Source organism: Thamnophis elegans, chromosome 13 (assembly GCF_009769535.1).
Source record: "Thamnophis elegans isolate rThaEle1 chromosome 13, rThaEle1.pri, whole genome shotgun sequence".
Lineage (NCBI taxonomy): Eukaryota > Metazoa > Chordata > Lepidosauria > Squamata > Colubridae > Thamnophis > Thamnophis elegans.
The window spans coordinates 49,006,943-49,022,466 of NC_045553.1; the positions used below are offsets into that span (position 1 = coordinate 49,006,943).

Genomic DNA, 15,524 nt, shown 5'->3' on the forward strand with positions numbered 1-15,524 from the left:
CATTTTCCTCTCCTGCTCCTGGGCCTCTTCCAACAGATTCTTCAAAGGTTATAGGGGACAGAAGACCCTCCCTCCAGGACTGCCTCACAGAAGGAGAATTGAGGAGGAGCTGGCAGGTTGGCGCTCCCCAGAACACCTGAAATGAAACTACACCGGGGGTAGGTAGAGGCTTCTAAAAAGCTTCACCACCACCGTCCCCCCCCTCCAAGGACAAGCAGACCAGCTGAACGGGGCTTTCTTTCATGGCAAGAAAGTGGGAAAGAGGCGCCAGCTGGTTGAGCTTCAGCTCAGGTCTCCTGCAAGGGAAAAGGCACGAGAGTTTGAGAAAGGCTGCCTACTTTTCCAACTGCTGCCGCAGGAGGGTCATCTGGTCTCTCAGTTTCCCGACCTCTTCTCTTTTCGCTTGAATCGTTTCTTTATTGCTGTACATAAACCTAAAGGAAAGAGAGCTTTGACAGCTGCGCGCTCCCCCTTATCGCAACCCCACACATACCTTTTTTTACAGGTTTGAAAGTCTCAAGCCATAAAGCTTCCCCCCACCCCCACCCCACCCCCTTACCTATCCATGTAAATGACGGGCGGGAATTCTAGCTTGTTGTGAATCTTCTCCGGCTGCCCAAGGGATTGATTGAACTCGAACCGGGAAAGTTCAAAGGTCAGGACTGGGGGCAGCTTTGTAAACCAGCGCTGAAACAGACACACAACAGGTAGAGATGGATGGGTGATTCTTCCCATTAACAGTGTTCTCCGTATACACGCAGGAGGAACAATAATTATGAGATCCCACTTCACGTCATACACAGAAAAAGAGAAATCAATGTTCGAGTTCAGCAAATTTGATTGTATGATTTTGATGGGGGGGGGAAAAATCAGTATCTCTCGAGATAGGAAGGCCTCCCACGAATCGCTTGCTAAGTACCACAAAGCAAATGTACACAACTTCGATTGGTTTACAGCCGTGTTGTGAAACACGGCTGTAAAACCAACTGGTCACTTTAAGACAGGTGAACTTCAAACTCCCAGAATTCCCCAGCCAGCACAGCATGTATGAGTTGAAGTCCACACATTTTAGGACGAGAAACACTGAATAAGAACCGCCTGCTGCAAATGGATGGGCCAAAACTTTTTTTTTCTGGAAGAGCGGGGAATCGGAAATTTTAAGGGCAAAATTGGTGCTTCCCATTCCCACTTTCTCTCCACACCCATAGTATTTAAAAAGGTGAAAGTCCCCAGGGCTCATCCATTCTGGAGGATTGCAAAAGTGGAGAGGCCCTTTTGCAACCGGCTAAATAGGTGGCTGAGCTCCAGTCCCTCAAATGCCGTTTCCTGATTTTTACAAAACCATTTCAAGTTGAAGGTGGGATGAAAACAATTTCACTGCCATCCTACAAGCCCCCCTGGAAAAATCCCTGCCAAGAACTCCGGCTTTTAATAGACTCCTGTCATCTCCTGCCAGACGGGCCCAAACCTCGTGATCAAAACTGCACCACCACCACCCCCCTTGGAAGCTATTTGTAGCTACTCAGTTCTACTGGAATAGATGAGAAGGTGCTGCAGCGTTCCCTCTTCCCAATGCATTTGGGAGAAGCCTTTTAAAATGAGGCTTTGGCCTCCCCTGGCTCTTTCTTTGCGTCCCTGGAGAAGAAATGACAGGGGGGGCCTTTAACTAAACCTCTCCAAAGAGTTTCCCAACAGGGCATTTCGTTCTGGGCCAGGGGCAGGGTGGCTGGAGCCATTCCGATCCCCCGGGATACAAATGTGAAAGCCGAATACTCCAATTCTTCTTCCCACAGGTAAGGGCTTCTTGGGTGAAGGTCTAGGGAGATTCTCAAGTCATCCAAGTCACGGTTGCCTCAAAGGTGATTTTTCAAAAAACAAAACAAAAACAAACTGGACTTCCTTGGGTTTTTTTCTTTGAAAATGTTTCGCTTCTCTTCGAAGAAGCTTCATCAGTTCTGACTGGATCAGCGGTCACCAACGGACGGTCCGTGGAACACTGGAGGTCCGTGAGAAAGTTTTGGTGGTCTGCAGAAAAATCTTTGCATTTTTTTTTATATTACACTAAATCAGGGGTCCTCAAACTACGGCCCCTGGGCCGGATACGGCCCACCAAAGCAATTACGCCCGCTCGCTGACGGGATGGGGTCCTTCAGGCACTTAGCTTGGCTGCCTGTTTAGTAGCTACAGCCCTTCCCTCCCTCCCTGGGAGTCCAGGCGCTTCAGCGAGCGGTGCGTAAAACTTCGCCCGAGCTCCTCAAAAGACAGAATTTACAGGCGGCCAATCTATCGCCCGGGCTGGCCACAAAGACAAACATTCATTCTTGGCTGTACTTGAGATTCCTAGCTGCAATCGACAGCAAACCGAGGGGCTTCTCTCCGCTAACAGGCGGCCAAGCTAACTGCCTGAAGGACCCCATCCGTCACTAATTCATATTAGTGGTCCGCGGGATTTAAAATTATGAATTTAGTGGTCCCTGAGGTCCGAAAGGTTGGTGACCCCTGGACTGGATGGTGGGGGTTGGGGGGCTGGGGAGAGAGATGGAAGGAACCTGTCAGAATTAATCCTTCCATTTCCCACCACCCGTGACCCGACAAAAGCGCGTCGCTAAAACCGCGACGTCATCAATGCACCGACAACAGCGCGGTAACAGAAGGGCGCTTTACAACAACGTGTCGACAGAAAGCCGATTTAAGTTAAGGTAAGGGTTAGGTTTAGGTTTAGGGTTAGCGTTACGTTTAGGGTTAGGTTTAGTTTTACAGTGCTTCTGTTGCCGCACTGTTGTCGGCGCGATTCAGCGCTCATTCGTCGGAGCGCTTTAGAACTCATGGTTTTGTCACCGCGGTTTAGTCAGGCGCGGTTTTGTCGTTCGCCCTTTTGTCGGTGAACCCCCACCACCATCCAACCAGAACCGATGACGCGTCTTGGACGAGAAGCAAAATGTTTTTTTCCTCCTCAAGGGAACGAACATAGTCCAGTTGCCTTTTGGAAAAGCACCTTTGAGGTTTTCTTGGGTGCTTTAAAAGTTTCCCACATATTCGATCTTTGGACCACAAAGAGAACTACAATGCTTTGCTTTACATCTTCTAGGCGGATGCAGGAAGTGTGCAACTCCTGAACTCTTCTCTTCTCTCAGCCTTGGGGGACTCAAAGGAGCCTGGACTTCACCTCGCAGAATTCCTTAGCTGGCCATAGGAACCGCAGGGAGCAAATTAGGATAGTCCTAAACAGATTTCCAGACTATCGGATGCAAGCAACATGATTACTTTAGGATTTATTAAGATGATTTTTGGAGAATGGAAAAAAAAAAAGACTGCCACATATACTCAGAATCAAAGACAAAGTTACAAACGAGAAAAGCATACCATTAAATCAAAAACTGTAGTTTTATCCCCCGAAAATACGGAGGCCGGGGCTCTTTCCTACAAGGCAGGCTTCAACAGAAAGAAAAATATTTTTATCACACTGCTCCGCAGACACAACAAGTGAAATACAAAGGTCACACGCTGCATGCCGTTAGTCATTCCACAGCGTTCCCTTAGCTCCAGCATGCTCTCGTACATCATATTCCATGTTTTCAAGTCGGTAACTGACAAGTCAGTCCTGGCTCCCTGAGAGTTGTGCAAATGCCACAACAACGCTCACCTCTTGCGTATAGGTCACCGCCTGCTTGGAAGGGCCCGTCTCGCTCTCCTTCTCCACCATGGCTCCTTCCAGGCATTCGTGCAAATTCTTGTAGCCGTTGACCTGCAGGGGGTACTGGCCAAAGGTCTCGATTTTGGAAAACCGCTTGCCTAAATAGGGGAGGGGGCCCATCAATTTAAGGAAAACAAAACCAAATCCCAAAGAGATTGTCCTTTTAAGTGGGGGGGGGGGTGGAACCCCAGAGGAGGCAGCAAAAGCGCATGAGAGGCCGTCTGTGCCAACTCCCAAGGTCTTCCCACTGACCTTCGTGAAAGCCTTCCGTCAGGAACGTCCCATAAAAAAGCTGCACCATGGGATTCTCCGATCTGTCCCGGGGATTCCTGTGGCAGGAGGAGAAAGCAAGAGAGCGTGAATCGGGTACGGAATGGGGTATTCCTAGTCGAATGAAAAGGAGGACTAGGGGAGACAGGATAGCGGTGTTCCCAATGTTTGAGGGGCTGCCATGAGGAAGAATTGGGGGGGGGGGGGGGAGAGAGTCAGACTCTTCCCCAAAGCGCCTGAAGGCAAGAAAAGAAACAGTGGATGGAAATTAATCAGGGAGAGAAGCAACCTGGGATTAAACTTCCTAATAGAAACTGTGGGTGCTCCATCACTGGAGGCTTTCAAGGAGAGACTGTTCAGCCACTTGTCTGGAATGGTAGAAGGTCTCCTGGCTGAGCAGGGGGTTGGATTAGAAGACCTCCAAGGGAGAATAACTCTCTTGTTCTGAGATCAAACTCACTTTTTTTCTAAAAAACAGATTGAGGAGGCTAAGGCCAAGCCGACTTTTCTAGAAGCTAAGCAATGCACATTTATTTATTTGCAAAATATTCATTCAAAACATTCCCCGTGTTTTGGCCTTCAGGGAATTCATCTACTTCTCCCCAAGCTTGGAGGGCAGATGGGAGCTCAGGCTGCAATGCCCCCTCCCTTCTAAGAGCCCCCCCATTTCTAGTGTAGCCCTCACAGAGGAGCAGATTAGAGCCCTTCTCCTCACACTTGGGTCTTCCTGTAGGCGGAGAGCCGCCAGCTACAACCAGGAATTCAGCCCAGAACTCAAACCGTTCCTGAAGAGCCACAAGTGATGAGATGTTGTGGGTCGATTCCCTCGCATGTACAGTGCCTGGTCATAGTGAGCTGATGGGGGGGGGGGGGGAACCTGAGACCACGGGAATTTTAAGAGCTCGTTTGGTTACAAGCCAACTGTATTGGAGTTCCTGATCATTTAACTCAGGTGCTCGGAACAGGCCAAGTTCCTTGAAGTCAGAAATATACTCTGACTTCATTCAGGATCGCTCACGTGCCCACCCAGCCCCAGACATGCCTGTAGCACACAGAGAGAATCACACCATCCTACAAAGGGGGGGGGGGAGGACACAGGCATTGGGGTTGTTTTTTTTTAAATCTCCGTGGCCAATTCTGGCAACTGGGCAGCTTCCCCGAAGCTCCTTTAGACTCACTCGGCCTCCACCGTCAGTTGGAAAGCATCTTCCAGCCAATCCAGGAGTTTGTGGGTGAACTCGCTGACATCTTGCTAAAAAAAGGAGACAGAGGGAGCAGCTAAGGTTAGTTTTGCTTACCCTGAAGAGTTTTCTCCACTCTTTTCATAGAACTTTGGGTGTCTTCCATTTTTAATTTTGAAATTACATTTTAACGTTTCTGTAATTTAGAGTTGTGAACTGCCTTTAAATTAAACCTCTCTGCCAGCTGGGGAACTTGGGCACACATCTTAAAGCCAGCCAGGCTGAGAAACACAGCTGTACAGCGTAGTCCAAAGTAGAGACCGCCCTTGCCAGTGGGATCCTGGGCCAAGTGGCAGCTGGGATCTGGGAAGACCCCAAGGGTGCCTTCACCTGTTGCTCCTCGGGAGACCTGAATGCCCCTTTGAGAAGTTCAAGGGCGGTTGTTGGGTCTACAAATTTCCGACGCGTTCCCAGCATTAAAGCAAAGAGATATTGGAGTTCCTGCATGAACGCGATGTTCCTTTTTTCCTGCAAAACAAGTAGAGGCGCAATTTTAAAAAATCAATTAAACAACAGGCCAAGAATGGGTCACTTGGATCAGCAAAGTGTGCTTCATTCAGAAGTTATATTTGCTGGAGTGATGGGTGGCGCACAATTCATACGACCCGGACTCCATTTACAAACCATCTAAAGCCAAAACTAACTAGGGCACATTGTGACTTGGAATATTGCATGGATTCATTCCAGACAGGATTCCCCCAACAAAGGGCTGGCTTTGCAGCCAAGAGGGGAGGAAAGAGATTTGCATCACTTCTTCCAAATTCACCACCGGCAAAAGTTCTAGAGAAAGCCTTCAATGGGGTGGTCAGCAACCCCAGCATCATCTCTCCCTAGATCAGAGTTCGTGATCACCCATCAAGTTGCCACCTGTCTGCTTTTAGGTATTTGGGGTCATTCAATCAAAAGTTAAGTGTAAAGCGGCGGGAGCCCAAACAATTACCATCAATATTCTAACATTTAGGACCCTTAAGAGGCCCAGACTCGGATTAGGGTGGCAGCCAAGAAGACTGAAAAGGTTCCAAACTTGCTAGAGAAAACTAAAATTGGGGAAATTCAGCATAGCATGGAATCACAGCTTTGTGTTCTAGATTCTGAACATGGGGGAGTCCTTAAAATTTCTGGAGAAATCAGAAACTCTCCTTCCTCTTTTAACTGACTCCCACCCTTGCAGGTTGTCAAGTATTCGACCAGCCCTGTTGTACCAACGTGGCTCGGGAAGACGAATCCCCCTCCCGCCACCCAGGAGTCACTTACACTTCGGCTGCGGCAGCTGTCCAGGATGGCTTCGGGCAGGGAATAGTTCAGGACCAGGTGCCGGACTTCTGGCAGCTGGAAGAGAGACTGACAGCACCCCTGGAATTAACCTCCCGCTCAATCAGGGACCGTCTATATCCGTGATAGGGAACCGATGGCATGCGTGCCACAGGTGGCACACGGAGCCTGTTGTCAGGGCACGCGAGGCATTGCCCTGTCAGCTGGTCAGCTGACTTCGGCCTTCTTTTGAGACCATTTTTCCTTGAAGCCTCCGGAGTGGGAAAAACTGGCCGTACGGCCAAACCGGAGGTCCATTCCCGAACTTCCGGTTTGTCCATAGGACCGGGGTTTTTTTGCACTCCGGAGGTTTCAAGGAAGTTCCCGAAGCCTCTGGAGGGCCTCCGGGAGGGGGCGGGGGGAGCTGTTTTCGCCCTCCCAAGCCTCCTATAAAGCCTCTGGAGCAGTGTTTCTCAACCTTGGCAACTTAAAGATGTCCAGACTTCAACTCCCAGAATTCCCCAGCCAGAATTCTGGGAGTTGAAGTCCGGACATCTTCAAGTTGCCAAGGTTGAGAAACACTGCTCTGGAGCCTACGGAGGGCGAAAAAAACATACAAAAAATGGAGGGGGAGCACTGGTCATGCGCGCATGTGCACTGGGGTCATACATAGCATTATGGGTGTGGCACACCCGCACAAGACCCCCCTGCACTCCCCCAGCTTTTGGCATGTGAGCCAAAAAAGGTTCACCATCACTGGTGTATATAATATTCATATAAGTCTATATAATACTCATCACTCCCCGTGGAGCTTCGAACCCTCACCACCTTCCAGGCCTTCCGCAAAGTCCTTAAAACCTGGCTGTTCCGACAGGCCTGGGGCTAAAGAGCTGTTGCCCCCCGTCTCGAATGGTATGACTGTTGTGTGTTTTAAATTATGCATTATTATGTTTTGTTTTATTTTTTGTCTGTACTCCCTTCCCTGATTTGAATTGTGAGCCGCCCTGAGTCCCCTTCGGGGGAAAAGGGCGGCATACAAATATAATCAATCAATCAATCAATCAATCAAAGAGGATTTCACCTAGAGAGAGGCTAGGGATGGCCACAGCGACCTGCCAACAGGTAAGTGCCATCTTCTCCATCCTCCCACAGGCTCCATTAGGTAAGTGACATCCCAGCCCAGGAAGAGAAGGCAGGCAGGGAAGCCTGAACTCGTTAGCTCTTACCGAGCCGAGGTGGCGCAGTGGTTAAATGCAGCACTGCAGGCTACTTCAGCTGACTGCAGTTCTGCAGTTCGGCTGTTCAAATCTCACCGGCTTAGGGTTGACTCAGCCTTCCATCCTTCCGAGGTGGGTGAAATGAGGACCCGGATTGTTGTTGGGGGCAATTTGCTGACTCTGTAAACCGCTTAGAGAGGGCTGAAAGCCCTATGAAGCGGTATATAAGTCTAACTGCTATTGCTACTGCTATTACGTCAACGGAAGTTAAAAAAAAGTGGTCGATTGGAGAAGTGGTGCTTAATCTCAGCCACTTTTAACAAGGGTGGACTTCAACTCCCAGAACTCCACAGCCAACTAAAGTCCACTCGTCTTAAAGCGGCTGAGCCAGAGTTTGAGGGAGCCTCGACGCCAGCAAAGACCCAGAGAAGTCCCAGCACCCCGAATTACCTGTATGACTGCGCTGAACCAGCAGGTGTTTCCAATGTTCTTCATCCCAACCGGCCACCCGCTGACCCTCCTCCAGTCCCGCTGAGTGGTGTTCTCTCCCCAAGCTTCACAGCGTTTCCTTTTGGAACGGTTTTTGTTTTCGGCTGCACCGGGCTCGTGGGCTCTGCCAGGAACACAAACAGCAGCCGCTGCAAGGAGGTCTTTCTTTGGCCAGAAGCAACTGGCCCCTTCACTACTCCTTCATTACCTCCACTAGGCCAATAAGATCCCATAGATTAGGCCAGTGTTTCTCAACCTTGGTGACTTGAAGTCCTGTGGACTTCAACTCCCAGAATTCCCCAGCCAGCTATGCTGGCTGGGGGATTCTGGGAGTTGAAGTCCATAGGACTTAAAGTCACCAAGGTTGAAAAACACTGGATTAGGCCTCCTCCGAATCCCATCAGCTGGTCAATGTTGACTGGCAACTACCCGGAGGAGAGCCTTCTCGGTGGCTGCTCCGACCCTTTGGAACGAACTCCCCGTGGAGATTCGTACCCTCACCACCCTCCAGACCTTCCGCGTAGCCCTTAAGTCCTGGCTGTCCCGACAGGCCTGGGGCTAAAGACTTCAACCCCACTCAAATAGTATGACTGTTGCGCTTTTTAACGATGGATTGTCTTCATGTTTGTAACTTGTTTGTCCTTCCCTCCCCTTGAATTGTGAGCTGCCCTGAGTCCCCCCAGGGAAAAGGGCGGCATACAAATAAAGTAATCCAATAATCCAATCCAATCCTCTCTGGGGCTCTTGAGGATGCCCTACAGAACACACAGTCCCCAAGGGGATAATGGCCATCCCTCTTTCAGTAGACGTTAGCCCTCAAGGAAAGCCTATTCTGCTAGGGACGCAGATTATGATGGTCAACTGGACGTTTCCTGAAAACGGAAAACTCGGATGGGAATAGATTTGGCCCCGTGTTTCTCCTGTGGGGGTTGGGGCATTGCAAACACAGCAGGGACCTGGACAGGGGCAGGAGCCTGGGAGGTTTTCCAATGGCGACAATGCAGAACAAATACAACAATGACATACGCGTTCGTGGGTGCAGCAAAATCCTTCTTTGAGAAATCTTGGCTGCCAGAAGAAAGCGGTTCCTGAATATCGCCATGATCTTGGGGGGCTTCATTCTGAGCTGGAAATTAAGATAGCAGCCACTATGAGTTATTAGGTAAAGGTTCCCCTCGCACATCTGTGCTAGTCGTTCCCGACTCTAGGGGGGCGGTGCTCATCTCCCTTTCAAAGCCGAAGAGCCAGCGCTGTCCATGGTCATGTGGCTGGCATGACTAAATGCCAAAGGTGCACGAAGCGCTGTTCCCTTCCCACCAAAGGTGGTCCCTATTTTTCTACTTGCATTTTTATGTGCTTTCGAACTGCTAGGTGGGCAGAAGCTGGGACAAGTCACGGGAGCTCACTCTGTTGTGCGGCGCAAGGGATTCAAACCGCCGAACTATCTGATCGACAAACTCGGCATCTTAGCCACTGTGTTCCTTTAGTTACGAAGCCCAAGTGCGCTTCCCATTTCACAGCAATGTTCCCACCCAGAGAGGCACATAAAGATCGGGATGCATCATGGGGATCTTTGGGATCTGACATCTTACTTCCTTGGCTCTTCACCCCATCCTCCCCTCACCCCACCACAAGTGACTCAACGCAGCCTACCCCCAATGATGGAGATTTCTGAGAACTGCTCTTCCACTACATCCCAAAGGCTCCAGCGGGGGCTTAGCAAGAGCGCTGAAGGCCCTCCCTGGTCTCTGCTTCTAATTATAAAGGCTCCGTCCCAGAGGGACAGAATCGGCTGGGTAGGTTTTCAGAGTCGGCCTTCCTTGGAAGACTCAATGCTGGATGGATGGGGGGGAAAGTCTATGAGGGAGAGAGCCAGGGCTTACTTTCCCTTCCCTCCGCGTCGGAAGCAGCCACGTCTCCCTCGGACTCTCGGTCGCTGACTTCGGTCAGGAAGCCCACCGCCTGCATTAGGTTTCCATCTGCAGCCTGGGGAGAAACAAAGATGGCAGGAGAGGACGACATTCTGCTGCTTAAAAGTTTGGCAACTTTTAAGATGCGTGGACTTCAACTCCCAGGATTCCCCAGCCAGCAGAGCTGGCTGGGGAATTCTGGGAGTTGAAGTCCACACATCTTAAAGGTGAAGTGCACATATATTAAGCTGCCGCGGTTGAGAAACACTGCTCTAGGGGTTTTTTCTTTTCTTAAACTTCCTCTCCTGTTAATGGCTATCTTTAAGGAAGAACAAAAGGGACATTTAAAATTGGGACGCTCGGTTTCATATCCCAGGCTGGAGCAGCCTGTGCACCCCCTAGACCAGAGGGCACTGGCTGCGAATCCCAGGAGGAAGAGCGGGAGCAGAGGAGAGCTGCGTCTTGGGCAGGGAATGCGGACAGCTGTCCAAATGCCATGGTTGGGAACAACCACTCCGGGAGAACGGGGGGGGGGGTTGGATTTCAAGGGCCAAAACAAGCAGAGAAGCAGCTGGAAACAGAGCGGACGGCAATGCCATGGTGGCAGGGAGGTCCCGCCTTCCAGAACCTACATTAAAGGCCTGGGCCACAGTCCTAATTTCAAGGCAGACGCGCCCTGAACGGGGAGCAGGTTAAGGAGCCCATTTCAGCCGAGGGGACTCACCTTCAGTGCCGCCTGGAGGAACTGCGGATTGTGGATGCCCGTGATTTCTTTCAGCTGGCTTAGGAGCAAGCTGCAGGCCTGGGTTAAAGTGGCACAGAGAAGGTGTTATCAGAAAGGGAAGAGGGCAAGGCCTACTGTAACGAAGCCAAGGAAACATGAAAGCACTTAAAAAATAAAAAGGTTGGTAGACTTTTCCAAGTACCAATGGGCCAAACAAGGCTTTTCATTTATTTAATTCCAAGCCACTCACAACAGCAACCAATTTAAAACAAATAAAATGTTTATTTTTTTAAAAAAAACCAAATAATTCTCTCCTCGAATTACTCCAGTTCTGGCCAGTTTGAAAGTAGCCTTTTTCTGTATTGCATTTAAGCTCCTGAAGTTGTTCTGACTTTTAAGCTTAAATTTGGCTGATCCCTTAAAACCACGCTTATAACGATATGCCTCTTACTTCATGTATCCTGGTGTGTGTTATCTTCTCCTGAGTGTTATAGGGTAAGCAGAAACACCCATTTGTGAATGTAATGTTCAGAAACTGTAAAAATTCAGGTGAAAACGGTTTGCACTCTTTTAATTAATAAAATGAATGTGGAATTGTCAAAAAAAAAAAAAACCAAATAAAATGGCCCCACTTTATACAGGAGAAGACACCAGACTTCTGGCCCTATCAACTTTGCATCTGGACTGCTGGTGTTGTCAGGAATGTGATCACTTTGAATCAGCAGGTGTCCCTATTCTTGTGACACTGCCAGCCCACAGCCGAAGTCCCCCGCAAAAGGAAGGCGAGTGCCATAAAGATGGGTTGAATAAAGAAATAAGCCCCATCTCTGTTTTGGGGAGATCTTCCTATCTGACACGCTTGGCTTGGCTAAAAATAATTCTCCAAAGAATGTTTTGAGCCTCCTTCCTCTACAGCAGTGTTTCTCAACCTTGGCAACTTGAAGATGTCTGGACTTCAACTCCCAGAATTCCCCAGCCAGCGAACGCTGGCTGGGGAAGAAGTCCAGACATCTTCAAGTTGCCAAGGTTGAGAAACACTGCTCTACAGGGAAATCCCAGCATCCCAACTTAGCTTCAGAAAGCCAAAACACGCAACCTGAGCATCTTTTCAAGGCCAACGGGCGTTCATAAAACAAAGTGCCACATCCTCCCTTTTCTTTCCGAAAGGCAAGTTAGAACTTTTATTATTCGGAAGGGAAAAGAATGCAAGCGAAAAAACCAGCCCAGTGGCCTCTTTCTCCCCAAATCCGGGAGCCGAGCATTTATTCTGCCAGCAGATGCTCCATAGACAGACATACAAGGAGCCTAAAGAATGCGCAGGGCTTTGGGGAGAAGCTATTTTAAGCCGGCTGCGCATGCCATCGCGGCTGGTCACTTCTCATTTACAACGAGGTGTCAGAGATACGCAGCGCTTCTGAAAAGGGCGCTCCAATCAGCAATGCTGGCCTTTGCACAAACCAGTTTAAAGGGAAATGTGAAGAGGTACCGGGGAAACAGACCAGGGTTTAGGGAGTAATGGCAGGAACAGCCTCCAATGGGCCAAATTCCAGATTACATGTCAAACAGGCCCTAAATTCTTGTTCGGCTTGTGCCGAAGCTTAAAAAAGAAATGAGCAACCAATTCTGTTACTTTCCAAGGTGTCATTAGAGAAAAAAACACAGAGAAAATTGATGCTCGGCCTACCACCATCATTATGCCTACATCAGTGTTTCTCAACCTTGGCAACTTGAAGATGTCCGGACTTCAACTCCCAGAATTCCCCAGCCAGCATTCGCTGGCTGGGGAATTCTGAGAGTTGAAGTCGGGACATCTTCAAGTTGCCAAGGTTGAGAAACACTGGCCTACATAGTTGCAACAATCTTATCTTTGGAGAACAGGGATATTCAAAAAACAAAGTCTCAAAAACTATCCCAACAAACACAGCAGTGAGGATCCTCTAGCTAACAAGTTACTTGTGCTGTTAAGAAATTTTGTAACCAATGTCCTGTAGTGCAATTTTCATGTTTTCAACATCTGAAGAACTCTTTATCTTCAGAGTGTTGTATCGTATTTTCAGAGTATGGTGATTATCCCAAGAATTCCTTGGAAGTACAACGATTAGGGGACTCTAATAAAATCTACAAGCAAAAATAGCTAATTATACCCAGCAGTAAGAGGACAGTTGGACAGAGTGGGTGATACCAAGTTCAGCTAAAATTGTACTTCTCCAGGGAGTGATACAATTTGCAATTTTTAGCTGGCCCTGGAACTCCAGGAGGAATCTGGTTAAGGACCCACAAGGAGGATTATTTTAGTTTAGTTTAGTTTTGGTTTATTGGTATGCCACCCTTCTCCAGGAGGGACTCAGAGCGGCAAACAACTCAAAGGGGAAATTTTGTTATCCTACCCCCAATATTAACACCCCGTCAGCTTTTAGTTATTTAAATGTTACAAAATGCAAATAGGGGTGCAATATAAATTACTGGCTTTGATATTGTTTTGGAGACCCGTTTCTATAAGACTAGGAAAAAACCATCATCCTGCAGAGGCACCATTTGTCAGAAATGGATGTAAGGTTTCCTGCTTGGGCAGGGGTTGGACTAGATGATCTACAAGGTCCCAACTCTGTTAATCTGTAAAAATTTAGAGTTCTCTCTGGTCCTTTGGAAATAATCATTTATCGTTAGAAGACGCGACCACCCTATGGGTAGCTTGCTTCCCGCTTTGTCATTTTTTTTGGTCAATTTTAAGTCAATTTAAAACTTTAAAAGTTATTATTCTAATATTTTAAGGTTTCATCTTGTGGCTTTTGTTGTAAAATGCCCAGAGTTATCTCTAGGCGAGAGGAGCAGCATACACATTAAATAAATTGTAACGAGATTCAATTAAATTCAGCATAGCATCCGTACGAAATGCGTCCAATCCCCTTTAAAATGCTACTCCCCATTTTTGGAACCCTGCAACTAAATAATAAAACTGATAAAACTTCATTCCAAAACAGGTCACAGCAGCTCCCTCATCCGCAACTCCAATGTGGCGGCTCTGTAACTTGGTCCAGCAGGATGAGCCCAGGAGGATCTATTGGTTTTCATCCCTCAAAAGCATTGCGATGTCGCTTAAAAACACAGAAGAAAATAGCAAATCCATCCTTCTTAAGACGCCCAGAGAGACATTTCGAGAGGGCAGGGATCAAAAAAAGGGGGCTTGTGAAACCAGGCTGGGCAGCAACCGAGTGGTCAACGCCTGGAATGCTCCACCCGACTCCGTTGTTACATCCTCAAAGCCTCCACAGCCTCAACCTCAAACTGTCCACCGTGGACCTCACCCCATTCCTAAGAGGTCCGTAAAGGGGGCCTGCATAAGCGCACCAGCGTGCCTTCCGTCCCTGTCCTATTGTCCCCATTGATATGCACCCATTTCATGTGTTCACGGCCATGTTCTACTTATTTATATCCATCCATCTGTACCCATCTCATGCAAAAATGTCCACGTCTATGCGAATACCTGTTGTCTTGCACATGTTGACAAATAAATAAAATAAACCGGTGGGGTGATTGGGGGGGGGGGTCACCAAAGGGGCCCAAAGTATCCTAGAGGGGGGGTCTTATTGTAAGAGGAGGAGCCTCCAATCTGTTTGAGGAAGGGGGGGGTCTCCCAAGGGGTTCTTCAGGTGAGCCCCCTCCCTGGCCTTCATGTGCTCCCCCACACAAGAGAAGGGTCCCTGGGGTGTGTGTGATTGGGGTGTCACCAAAGGGGCCCAGAGTGAAAGTTACCCTAGAGGGGGGGGGTCTTATTTGAAGAGGAGGGGTATCCAGCCTGTCTTAAGGGAGGGGCGCTGCAGGTGAGCCCCCTTCCCAACCTTCAGGTGCTCCCACCCCCAAAGTGGTCCGGGGGGGGGGAGGCTGCTGCTTTAGGGGAAGGCCCAGCAGAGAGAGACCCCTCCCCATGAAAGAAAGACCCGGGGGGGGAGGCTTCTGGCCTAGGGGAGGAGGGGAGGCGCCCTCCCGGCCCACCTGGCGGGGTTGTTGTGGGGAGGGTCGCCCGGGGGGGGGGTCGCTGCTGCCTCACCTGCGCCGCCCCGCCGGCCGCCCGCTCCTCCTGTCCCTGCTGCTGCTGCAGCTCGGCCGTCATCCTCCTCTCCTCCTCCGGCCCTTCGACCACCGGACAGCCCGCTGGACGCCAGGCGAGCGAGGGGGGGTGTCGGGGGGGGGAGGGGAGCGGCGGCCCCGCCCCTTTAACGGACGCCCACCGGCCCCGCCCTCCCGCGAGCCCCAAAAAAGGGCGCCCGCGCCGATTGGCCCGCGCCGGCCGCGCCCCCTTCGCCGGCCCCGCCCTGGCGGAGGCTCTTCCCGTCGCCGCCCCCCGCGACTTGCAGGGCCGTTCTTTCAGGCGGTGCAGCCGCCCCCCGAAAGGCGCCGCGCGCGTCCAGCCACTCGAGGGCGCCGGCGGGTCGAGGGGAAGTCAGGTGACCGCGGTGGGCGGGGCTCTCCGTAGCGCGGGAAAACTGGGGGCTCCGAAAGCCAATCAATAGCCGGGGGGCGTGGCCGGTTGAGAGAAAGACACGCGCGCTCCTCCCCCGCCTCTTCCCCCTCCCCTTTCGCAGGCCGAAGTGCAACCGGTGGAGAGCGTCGCTTGGCTCTTTTCCTTCTCCTCTTTTTTCACTTTTTCCACTTTTATGCGCCTCAAAGCGAGGTCCCAGGTCCCATGCTCCACTCCCCAGCCTTTTCCCGCTGGGCTCCGCAGAGGAA

At 50.1% G+C, this 15,524-nt stretch overlaps 1 protein-coding gene across 3 annotated transcripts in view; it reads right to left on the bottom strand.

Moving 5' to 3' along the window:
- USP28 (ubiquitin specific peptidase 28) overlaps positions 1-15,019 on the bottom strand; it is a 31,422-nt gene extending 16,403 nt beyond the window's left edge. Inside the window, exons 1-12 of one of the 3 annotated variants that reach the window (XM_032229100.1) lie at positions 14,845-15,019; positions 10,797-10,874; positions 10,046-10,148; positions 9,189-9,288; positions 8,124-8,286; positions 6,460-6,546; positions 5,536-5,673; positions 5,143-5,216; positions 3,947-4,023; positions 3,644-3,792; positions 560-687; positions 339-434 (exon numbers count right to left, since the gene is read on the bottom strand). In XM_032229100.1, the coding sequence (XP_032084991.1) occupies positions 339-434; positions 560-687; positions 3,644-3,792; positions 3,947-4,023; positions 5,143-5,216; positions 5,536-5,673; positions 6,460-6,546; positions 8,124-8,286; positions 9,189-9,288; positions 10,046-10,148; positions 10,797-10,874; positions 14,845-14,907 (1,256 nt within the window). In that variant the 5' untranslated portion in view covers positions 14,908-15,019. The remainder of the gene's footprint in view (positions 1-338; positions 435-559; positions 688-3,643; positions 3,793-3,946; positions 4,024-5,142; positions 5,217-5,535; positions 5,674-6,459; positions 6,547-8,123; positions 8,287-9,188; positions 9,289-10,045; positions 10,149-10,796; positions 10,875-14,844) is intronic. The other 2 variants (XM_032229102.1, XM_032229103.1) reach the window with 2 other exon arrangements.
- Positions 15,020-15,524: the final 505 nt, after the last annotated feature.